We start from the raw sequence: 10741 nt of genomic DNA on the forward strand, positions 1-10741 counted from the left end.
ATAATAGTGCAAGCAGAGCTTTATGCTTTCAATAGAGATTGGGGGACAATGTATCCCTGGCTGACGTTCTGCGTATTCCAACGGAGCGTAGACAGGGACCCATTCCTGGTCTCTACAAATATACCTGATAATGTGAAGTAGCATGAATGCCACCGTGCTGCGAGCTGGTGATGTGTACTGCGGTGTGCGTGATGGACCTGCTGCTGGCGGATGGATGGGCGCCAAAGTGTCGCCGCTTATTTCAGCAGCCCAAATATGCTTGTGATCTTGCACACATCACATCCTCACGTCAGTCCATTCCTCCTTCAGTAGGCACAGACACAAACGAGAAAGCAGCCCTCGCGTGCAGAGATGCGACTCTCCGTTGCGCTCTTGGCGCTTGCAGGAACGCTTCTCTTGTGCAGTCAAGGTACTTGTCACTACTGTACATTGCTATTTTGCCCAATCTTGAATAACGGAAGACCAGCGGCTGAATTTACACGGGCTCAACGCGCGCGTCCTTCCTACCTCGCTCGCCGCAGGCGGCCTCGCGCAGAACCCCGGGCAGGATAAAAAGGCGCTTGAAGGTGCGCCTGTGAGGAGTCGTGGTGTTCCACGGCCATCCCAGTCGAAAAAGCTGGTGACCCCAGGGGTAAACCTGCCTGCCTGTGGGTTTTCCAGTTAGTTGGTGGTCTGTAGGGAGCTCCTGCAGCTTGCAACATGCGTCCGTGTAGCTCCCTCAGTGCAACGGGTAATCTTCGCGGGGAGGAGCACCCGTGTTTCCAGGCGTTGCGGTTTCCGCCCGTCGTACGTGACGTGACGCATCACAGTACACGCGTCTGCCATCTCCCATTGCTTCTGACACTGCGCAGGCGAGCTTGTTTACATCGATTATCATGATGGTGAGTCTTGTGTGCCAACAGATGATGCTACGGCTGTGGTGAAACGAAGAAGGGCCCTTCCTGCGCACTGGGTCCAAGGTACATTGTGGTGTGGATTGCTGTGGCGCAGGCACGGGCGACTATGCGGTGACCGACACCAAGAACGGCAAGGGCAAGTTCGAAGCCCTGGGCAAGGGCAAGAAGCCGCCGAAGAAGGACAAGAACAACAAGGACATCCAGATTGGAGACTACGTCACCATTGTGAGCCGCCAGCAGGGCTGTGCGGGCTCTGCTGGAGTAGCGTGGGAGTAATCGGAGTGGAGATCCAGTCAGGGCATTGCACACGAGTAATGAGGCTGTGGCACAGGTCGGGAAGTGGATAACACACACGGATCGATGCCATGTGTTAGTAACGCGCACCCGCTTAAGTGGGCCTGGCTGATCGACCACTCGATCGCCTGCCGTAACGTGCTCCACGCCGCCCACTTGCAGGGCTGCACGGTCGACACCACGACGGGCCAATGCTCGGCCATCTCCAGCACGGATGTGGCCATCGTCAAGCCCTCCTACATCCCGCCCGCCACAAACGTCTTCCCCAAGCTACTTGTGCTGCTGGTGAACGCTCCCGCTTGCGGTTCCAGCCTGCCCTCCACCGCCAGCGTCAGCTCCATCAGCCAGCTTTACTTTGGCCCCAACCTGGACGGCAAGGGCGGCTGGGCGTTCAAGGCTGAGAACTGCTCGTACGGCGAGGTGCAGGTGGACGTGCCCAACTCCATGGTCATGACCGTCAGCCCGACCTGCACCTGGTGAGGCCGGGTTGTCAAAAAGCGGGAATGAGTGTCTATATGTACGGCAACAGCCCTCTTACTAGCAACTCCTGCTGCCTTCGCTGCTCCGGCTGCCTACGCGCAGGCCGACTTCCTCGTGCGACGCCTGGGCGGTAGCCAACGCAGCCAACGCGGCCGCCAAGGCATCCCTGGGAGATGCGGTATTCAACACCTACACCCATTTCCACACGCTAATGGCGATGCCGTCCGCCTGCAGCTGGGCCGGCCTGGCAACGCTTGGCGGCGGCCAGAGCGGTGGCCAGGTGTGGCTGAACCTCAACACCTTCTCGCAGACGTTCGCCTCGTGGGGTCAGGTGCCGCTGCAGGAGGTGAGCATGCATTGGCTGGCGGCTAGCTAGCCCATGTGCGCGGGTCTAGCCGCCGAGGGTGTATGGAGCGGAGCATGCTGCACACGATTGCTAGAAGTGTGGGTAAAGTGTCATGTGTGGTTACGATTCCCGATTCGTGTGGCTAGATTTTCATTGCGGTATGCCGCGCAGATGATCCATAACTTTGTCATCTACCACGGCTACTCGAGTGGCATTGAGTATCAGGACAAGACGTCTTGGATGGGCACCGGCACTGCCTGCCCCTCCACCACCGAAATGGTGAGTGCCGCTGTGCCGGATGCGTGGGTTGAGGCTGGTCGAGGCCGCTGGGGGTAAAACTTCATTTTCTTCGGGATTCTCCCAAATCTGGTAATCGAGCAAGGATGGCCCGCAAGCAGGTCTGACGCGCTGTCTGTTGCACTCGTGTCACACCGCGCTGCAGAACTGGCTGGGCTGGGCGTCGCCCGTGCAAGGCGGCGAGGGCCTGGATGCGGTGGCTCTGGCGCCGGGCGCAGCCATGGGACCCTACACCATCCCCGCCACGTGGGTCACCGGCCTGGGCAACTTCGTTCGCGTCAAGCCCACATGGACCAGCTGGTACACCAACACACTGTATGGCATGAACCTGTACTTCGAGCTGCGCCAGGCCGTAAACAGCGACGCCAATCTGGACCCCCTGTACGCCGGCAAGGTGGGTGTTGGTTCGCGGACGCCGCGTTACCCCATCAACATGGGAAGGGGATGTGCGTATGCAGGCAGGGACTTGCTATTGGAGGTGACGTGGCGAGTGCAACAATCTGAAGCCTTCGCACATGCTTGGTTGCAGATTGTGGTGCACGAGATTCTGTCCTACATGGACAACGACATCCCCACCTACCGCAGCAGTGACCCGCACTCCAACTACATGACGGCGGTGCTGCCAAACACCCGCACGGTGCTCAGCTCTCCCTCTCTGGGCGTGGCCTACAACCTAGTGCTTTACGCCGGCCCTCTGTCGGGCTCGCAGAGCCAGTTTGTGCCTCTGTACCTGTGCCGCTTCACCACCGCTGACACCGAGGTAGGGGCTGCAGGACGGATGCGCTGCTCAGGGTCCGTGTGTGCACACGTTTCCTATCTAGCGTCGTTTGCAACAAACCACCGGGTTTACCAGGGGTCCCTTGGGTTTTACCTTGCCAATGACAATCGCTCGGTTGTCCCGATATGCATGCTCTCATTCCCGCAGTGCCCCACCCTGACGGTTGCGCTGTCCAACACGCCCAAGTCGCCTCCTCCTCCTCCCTCGCCGCCTGCTCCCCCTCCGGCCCCGTCGCCTCCGCCATCGCCCTCCCCTCCCTCTCCTCCCCCTTCGCCTCCGCCAAGGCCGCCCCCCTCTCCACCTCCTCCCTCTCCTCCCCCCTCGCCTCCCCCTTCGCCTCCCCCGCCTTCTCCTCCCCCTAAGGGTGGCAAAGCCAAGCCTGGCGAGCGCGCCCCTCCCATGCCGCCCATGCCGGTCGAGTTCGAGGGCTCCCCTCCTCCTCGCAGTAAGTAGCTACATGCGCCGTCAAGAGCGAGGTTTGCGGGCTCATGTTTGCCTGGATTTCCATCTTCGACACCTTCGATCGTCAATTGACATTTTCCTGGTTTCCGCCCCTCGCCCTTTCCTCCGTGCAGCTCGCAACCCACCACCTCGCCGCAACCCCCCGCCCCGCCGCATGCCCCCTCGCCACCGCCATGGCAAGCATGGCGGCAAGCACATGTAAGAGAGAGCCACGCCAGCTACAGTTACAGTGCCCCAGGAGTCATGGCGGGAGGTATCATTGGAAGCTGGTGGGGCAATGGATACGCTCCCGATGCGCTGACAAAGCGCTGATAGGTCCAGCAGTTTCTCTTGGGTCCTTGGTCTCGAAGCAAGCACGCATGGAGTGCTACGATGGTGCAAGACTAGCCTTCTTGATTGGTGGCGCGGCCTCGAGGCCTATGGTCAGCATGGGTCAGGTTAGAAGGCCAGGGGGCGGTTCCCGCTGCCAATCATGCCGTCAGGCCTAGGTGCGTGTTATGCTGAGCGTTCCAGGCCTGCATGTTGGTTGTAGAGCTAGGCCTTGTAAGGCGTGCCGGTTATCGCCTGTACAAGGCGTATGCCAAACACATTGATGCGATGTGTGGGGGTTTGGCGATTACGGCAAGAGCCACGGATGCTCTAATGTCATGGCAGAATGCCCCCGCGGTACTGGAAGCCGTTTTGGAGGTAGAAGAACATTGGCCGTGGTCAGCACACACGGATCGACATGTGCGCGGACGGGTAGAAGAGAAGTGGTCGTGATGAGGGGTCGGGGAGCTTAAAGTACTTACTGCCTTCTCCTTGCTGGAGTTTTGTCAATTGTGGCAAGATTGGCTTACGAAGATTACCTTTCGCTGGCGCTGCCAGTGGTGGCTATGTGCGTTGTGTGTCCGTCAGATGCAGACGGTTGGACGCCACACTACACTTATACTTTGGGGCGGTCAGCAGTGGGGCTCGTCTCCTTTTGACCCCTTTGCTTTAGTGAGCTTGCATGTACATTGCGCCTTTTACCTCATGCGTTCACTCTGACTGCACATTAAGGCATGACGCAGGTACGGCAATGTCATAGTTAACGGCTTGGTAAATACGGCAGCCTTAAATACTGCTGTTTGAGCAGGTGAGGGACCGCTAGTGGCAGTGTGTCACTTCATGTGTGTACAGCGCTTATCCTTTCACAACCTGGTCACGACATACCCGCATCCACTTCCTGTCTTTCATGCGTCCTAGAGGTTACTGGTAGCTGCATTGTGTGTGATTGATATCCTAAATACATCATGCACGAAAGCATTATTGTGCTCATTGCATGACACGTTCCCGTGCAATGGGACACCATACCGCGTCACCTGACCCCTTGAGGGGTCATAGCTTACTGTTGTAAGATCTCTGTCAAGCATCTGCTTGCCTGCTGTGATTTCGTGCGTCTAGCGCATTAGGTAGCGGGGAAGCCTCCAGGTACCAACCAAGATCCAGGGTGTGCAGGTGCCTGTGCCTCCGGCGCCCCTCGATGCCGCCCCCACCACCCCCACTCCAACGCCCCCATGCCTTGCACACCACACGCACAATCAAACAGAACACCCGGTCACCTGCAACGCTGCAACACGCGCAGCCACCGCACGGCGCCTGAGCGCAGTGGGCTTGTTGCGCTCCTCATCAGTCCTCTGCGGGTTGTACATGCCGTTGTTGCATGCGGCGCACAGGCGCGCTCCGTCGGCCCTGCTGTGGTGCCACTTGCCGCCCTCTTGGGTGCCGCACTCAGCCGCACTTGCAACCGTGTGTTGGGCCCGCGCACCCATGAAGACCACTGCTGCGTTTGGCACGCGGCCAGAAGGGACGAAGGCCTGCAGTTGCATGTACGGGCAGCGTGTGCGGGGTAGGACGACAGGACAGCCTGGGACAGCCAACATCGCCACATCGGGCCATCGCACGGATGAGTGCTGGGCCCGGTTATTCACTTATTCCTTGAGGCCTCTTTCGGCTGCTATCGTTCCATGTAGCATTACAAATATGGATGCCAACGAGTCTGAATTCAACCTGGACGAGGCACGGGAGACACTGTTCACCCTGCAGCGCGCCTGTGAGCGATTCGCTGTTGCGCTCTGCAAAACTGTAGATACACTTCACAGGTAATGAATAAATGCGACCAGTATGTAGGCGTTGGGCCCGGTGACATGATCCCATTTGGTTGGGCCCAAAACTTTTCGCTACACAGCAAAAAGGAAGATGATGAATGGCTGCTGGAGGTCCTGGATGAGGCGGTCAAGGGCGTCGCGTTCCACGAGCAGCAGCTCCAACTTTGGGGCGACTTCCAAGGGCGCGTGCACGCGTATGTAGAGGAGGTGCGGCAAGAGGCCAACCAGCTAGCGATAACAGGTGGGTGACCGCGGGTGTGGGAGCGTTAGGCAGATGGAAAGATTGGCACGAGAGGCAGGACTGGGGGCGAGCGGTTGGGGGGTGGGCTGCTGGGGAAGCCGCGTGCCTGAAGCCGAGTGGCAGTAGCGCGAGGCGAAGCGCCAGCACTGGTGCGCTTCGTATGCAGGCATCGCAACGTGGTGCAGAGGCCTCGCACTGCTCTTATAAGAGGGCACGGGGCAGTGCAGCAGCCGCAACCCCTGGGTAGATGCATGTGTGCGTGTGTGGGTTTGCATGCATTGCAGCCCTTACACGTATTACAGTTGGCCCCCACCACCACCACCCGAATCGACCCTGCATTGCACGGACCGCGCACAGAGCTACAAGGACGGCAAGAGGACGGCACCGCGGTGAGCGACGCCAGGCGCTGCATGGCATCTGGGTTACAGCACCGGATCCTGGAATCCTGAAACCTTTCATGTCGTTTCACCTGGGCAGACCGACACACCCCACCGTTGTATGACTCTCCCGGCACCGCTGTCACTGCTCCAGGCCAATGCTGGAGGTGGTGCGGAAGAAGCCAGCAGCTCAGACGCTGCAGGCAGCGGCGCGGCCGGGGCTGACGTGGCCAGCGCGGCGGCGGTCGCGGCCGGTGCAGCGCTGTCAACGCCGCTGGCAGGCGCATCCCGGCGCAAGTCAACCAAGACAGTGCACCCCGAGTTGCTCAAGTTCAAACTTGAGAAGCAAGCCAAGTAAGATCCAACTCGCTGTCGCTATGAGATTGTGGAAGGATTCATGGATGGTTGCAAGCGCGGCCTGACCGGCGTGCTGCCAGGGAGCGTGCAGCGGGCAGATTGTTGCCCATGCTAACGTGTGGTGTTACTGAACCTGTGTCGCATGCTTAACGCGTGTCATTCGGCTCCAGGATTCTGGGGCGGTACGGCGGCGTGCCGGCCCTTGGCGGCGGCCTGGTGCTGTCACGGCTTATGAAGGACTCTATCCTCAAGGTGTGTGTACGAGAGCAGAAGGGTCGGAAACACACAGGACTGTGTGTGTGACATGCGGTGCGACGCTGGCGGTATTGCCTTGCAGTACTTCCCGTCTACGGACACGCCGGGCCCAGTTGCCACACCTGCCCGCGAGCACCTTAATACCCCCAAGTCCCATCTGCCTAACCTTGTATAGTGCATTGGGAGTTGCGGGAGCCATGCGCTTGTTCGCGGTCCGCTCCTGCTCTGCCCTGCCCTTCCCTGGCCTGCCCTTGCCTGACCAAACCGTTGCATGCATGCGCACCGCGCACCGCGCGACAGGCCACCGGCAGCCCGGCAGCTCGCGAGATCCACTACTCCAAGGTGGAGAACAAGGACGCGGCCAACCTGGCGGAGGTGAGCGGGGCCCAGGCCTTGGATTGTGGGGCAGGGGCGCGGGATGCGGGGCTAGGCTGCATGTGGGAGTCGCTGCACGCCGTCCCATACGGCGCGGGAGGTTTGTTGGCAAGGCGGCGGAAGAGCAGGAGGAAAGGGCCGGCAGGTCGACTCCGCTTGGCCGCTTTCTCAGAGATTCTTCTGGAACGTCGGCTGCGCCTCTGCGCACTGATGCATGCTCAACTTTATGCATGCGTAACCGCCACCTGCACCCAAGGGGCGCGGCGAGATACCTACCTGAGCATACTGAACTGGACTGCGCTACACTGGACTGAACTGCACTGCGCTAGGTGATGCGCTTCAAGGTGCGCAAGAGCGAGGAGGGCGGCGGCCCCGGTGGCCCCACGCCCGCGTTGAGCCCCTGGCAGGCGGAGCTCTCCACAAAGAAGGTGCGCGCCCGTGTGGTGCGCGGCTTTAAAGTTTTTGCGCGGCATCATCGGGATGCTTGGGGAAGCGTGTGGACGTCTCAACACCCGTACGAGGCCTGTCTCGTTGCGTGTGCTGACGGAAATGTTGCGTGCCGCATCATAGTTGATGCAAAAGCAAAAGGAAGGGGTGGTTGGATGTTACCATGCACAATCCAGCAGATAAACAAATGACCCAGGCCTATGCTACTTGTTTGTGTCACTGGAGCGATGACAAACGGTGACCTCGTGTACCTCATGTGTTCTGCCCCTGACTCGAGTCTCTGCCCTGACATAGACTGGTGACATCCGGGGCTCCAACCTACAACCACACACGTGCAGAAACACTGGAAACGACGGCGTCTTCCCTTTCCCTTATGCCCTGCAACACAGGGCAAGACGGCGCTTGATGGCACCGACGCCAAAGACCAGGTCACGCCCTCCACCCGCTCACACGCCGTGTATGGAGACGAGCTCGGAGGTGCGGAGGCCGGGCCGGAGGCGGGGGTCGTTTATATCCATCCCAACTAAACCAAGACGGGGGGGGGGTTGGGTTTAGGGGGCGGCGGTATCAGGGACGACTGCCAGTGGCATGGCCAATGCCAGCAGCATGGCAAAGCGGTCCTGTCAGTGCAGGACCAGGGCCGAGGAACGACTTGTGGATTGAGCTTGGAACATCGGTTGTCCGGGCCCGCATTCCCGCCGCGCCACCGTACCACGCTTGTCAACCTCCCCACGCATCCGCGCCGGCTCCTGGACCCCGCAGACGCGCTGCAGCAGCGGCAGGCGGCGCTGGAGCAGGCGCTTGCGGCGGAGCGGCAGGCAGCCGCCACGCCGGCGGCTGCCCTCGGGCCAGTCATTTCTGCGGACGCCATGGGAGAGCTCGCTGACAAGTTGCGGCGGCGCCAGTCCGTTGCGCAAGAGGTGAGCTGGGCACAGCCCTGCGCCAACTACTGGCTGTTGGCTGTACCGAGCATGCCTCAGTGCGTTTCGGGGTTTCCTTTAGGCCAAGGTGGCTTGACACACGTGCTTTGCCTGTCCTTGGCCCTTGACAACAGGCGGAAGCAGCCGCTGCGGCGGCTGCGGCCGAGGCTGCGGAGGCGGAGGCGGAGCCCGTCGCGCTGTCTTGGAGTAACACGTCAGCGCCGTTTGGGGGTGAGCTGGCGGCGGCGCTGCAGCGCCGCGCGGAGCATCAGCGGCAGCCGGCAGGGACGCCTGGCGCGGCGGCCGGCGGAGAGGGCCGGACGTCAGGCAGCGGGGAAGGGGCAGCGGACGCGGCGGGGAGGCTGCCGCCGCGGCCGCCACTGGCATCCACTCCTGGGCCGGCCACGCCGGGAACGCCGGTCATGGGCCTGATGACGCCGGTGAGAGCGCATGTCGAGCAGTGCGCACGGAATCATCAGGGGTTAGAGGTTGTCTTCATCCTTCGCAGGAAGGAACACGCGACGCTGGGACGCAGTCCAGGGGGGTTGGGGTTTGCAATGTGAAGGAGGAGTACGCAGCCCGTAAGTACGGGCACAGGGCTGGGAGCGAGCGTTACGACCCGCCGGCTCGACAAAGCGGCACCAGCGTTTGCGCACGCATCCTACCATTGCCATTCCCCACCGCAAACGTCCTCCTTCACGTGCCTGCCCACACTACTGCACGTACCAACAACGCGCACAGGCCGCTACGCGGCTGTCCGCGCCTCCCGGCTCCCTAACGCCGCACCTGCCGCTCCCGGGCATGGGCATGGGCGGCAGCAACGAGCTCGCAGAGAAGCTGATGCGGCGGCGGTCCACGGTGGACGCCAGCAACAGCGCCAGCAACAGCGCCAGCGCCAGCGCTTCATCGTCAGCGCAGCAGCGGGACACTGAGGCAGAGGGCGGCGGAGGCGCAGGCGGCAGCATTGCGGAGTAGCACAACCCGGTGGCGGGTTGCCGGTTGGGCTGCCGGTAGGTGTCAAGTTTTATGGCCGGAGGTCACGCAGCGCGCGTGAGGTGCTGATGCGGGGAGGCAGCAGATCATGTGCGGGGAAGCAGGGGTTTCGGCGGCACGCGTGTCTCATGTTTGCACGACATGTATCAGGCTCAAGCGGGTGGAGGGGCAGTAGGCCTTCTGGTTGGACGAGTTGGTGGGGCGTGGACACGGATTGAGGATTTGGCCTTGGGAATGAGCCCCCGGAGAGGAGCGACATCCGAGGGGGCCGCAGCCCCTGAGGAGCTGGATTGGAATCGCCGCATCCGTTCGCGGTGCCTGCGTTTCACACCGGAATGCGAACGTAGCGCAGGCCGTTTATGCCTGTTGGTTGTTCTTGCGACTGCCCAATTACCGTGCTATGGCCGTAGTATCCCTTTTCTAGAGCGGATACAACGTCATGTTTGTTGTTTGCTTGTGTTGCGTTTTTAAAGCACGTCGATGATGCCGGGGGTCACCGGTAATTTAGGCGGGGCCTTCACCAGAGCCCTTTGGTTCTGTCATTTACCGTATTTCCAACACGAAAGCTTACATCACGTATCCTCAACCTACACCTTTACACCTTGGCAGACCGCAGGGTTTGCATCTTCTAGGGATAGGCCGCCGTCGCGTTTGCCCCCCTGTCCTGCACAGGGCTTGCATCTAATGGGAGCGGCAAGAAACGGGCCCCAATGCAGGCCTGCGGGCGAGAAAGATTGGGTCATTTCCGGGGATGCATTCTCGCCGCGTGGGCTGCATATCACACGGGTATGACGCCGGTCTGAAGAGGGGCAAAAACGTGTCCACACGTGTTCCTCCACGCTCGCGTAGACTTAGCCTCCCTCTTTCAGGAATTAACTTATATGACATATAAGGATGCAAAAGTTTGACTCCCTTCGCATTCTGCGAGGGTGGCTGTCACCACATTTCGCGAGGCATGCTTTCGCCAGGGTCGCACTCTGAAGCCCGGGAGCATGTTTCTAGTCTCCTTGCATGTATGTTTGATGACGGCAACAATAATTGGCATCAAAGCGCGGTAATTGCGCAGACTTGAGAAGCCTGTTCACCGCGACGTC

The 10741-nt window shown here is 60.6% G+C and overlaps 2 protein-coding genes across 2 annotated transcripts; both read left to right on the forward strand.

The window, feature by feature from the left end:
• The first annotated feature begins 288 nt into the window (after nucleotides 1–288).
• On the forward strand, nucleotides 289–4943 carry CHLRE_09g391150v5 (uncharacterized protein). The gene is made up of 10 exons (XM_043065582.1): nucleotides 289–566; nucleotides 852–881; nucleotides 960–1121; nucleotides 1353–1666; nucleotides 1773–2016; nucleotides 2188–2295; nucleotides 2459–2707; nucleotides 2843–3073; nucleotides 3239–3536; nucleotides 3667–4943. The coding sequence occupies exons 2-10, from the start codon at nucleotides 876–878 to the stop codon at nucleotides 3753–3755; spliced, it is 1701 nt and encodes a 566-aa protein (XP_042920989.1). The 5' UTR covers nucleotides 289–566; nucleotides 852–875; the 3' UTR covers nucleotides 3756–4943.
• Nucleotides 4944–5528: 585 nt separating this feature from the next.
• Nucleotides 5529–10400, forward strand: CHLRE_09g391100v5 (uncharacterized protein). Its single transcript, XM_043065580.1, has 11 exons — nucleotides 5529–5676; nucleotides 5763–5923; nucleotides 6281–6312; nucleotides 6455–6654; nucleotides 6828–6909; nucleotides 7213–7287; nucleotides 7617–7715; nucleotides 8124–8211; nucleotides 8497–8654; nucleotides 8789–9094; nucleotides 9396–10400. Exons 1-11 carry the CDS (start codon nucleotides 5558–5560, stop codon nucleotides 9627–9629), a joined length of 1554 nt encoding a protein of 517 aa, XP_042920990.1. The 5' UTR covers nucleotides 5529–5557; the 3' UTR covers nucleotides 9630–10400.
• Nucleotides 10401–10741: the final 341 nt, after the last annotated feature.

The sequence above is a fragment of the Chlamydomonas reinhardtii genome, chromosome 9, assembly GCF_000002595.2.
Source record: "Chlamydomonas reinhardtii strain CC-503 cw92 mt+ chromosome 9, whole genome shotgun sequence".
Taxonomy (NCBI): Eukaryota; Viridiplantae; Chlorophyta; class Chlorophyceae; order Chlamydomonadales; family Chlamydomonadaceae; genus Chlamydomonas; species Chlamydomonas reinhardtii.

What these genes read in the sequence shown, in the direction of transcription:
- CHLRE_09g391100v5 (XM_043065580.1), top strand. Translation starts at nt 5,558, where the DNA reads ATGGATGCCAACGAGTCTGAATTCAACCTGGACGAGGCACGGGAGACA. An exon ending in GTATGGAGACGAGCTCGGAG is followed by an intron (nt 8,212 to 8,496) that starts GTGCGGAGGCCG and finishes TGGACCCCGCAG; the next exon opens with ACGCGCTGCAGCAGCGGCAG. An exon ending in GCCAGTCCGTTGCGCAAGAG is followed by an intron (nt 8,655 to 8,788) that starts GTGAGCTGGGCA and finishes CCTTGACAACAG; the next exon opens with GCGGAAGCAGCCGCTGCGGC.
- CHLRE_09g391150v5 (XM_043065582.1), top strand. An exon ending in TTGGAGACTACGTCACCATT is followed by an intron (nt 1,122 to 1,352) that starts GTGAGCCGCCAG and finishes GCCCACTTGCAG; the next exon opens with GGCTGCACGGTCGACACCAC. An exon ending in GTCAGGTGCCGCTGCAGGAG is followed by an intron (nt 2,017 to 2,187) that starts GTGAGCATGCAT and finishes TATGCCGCGCAG; the next exon opens with ATGATCCATAACTTTGTCAT.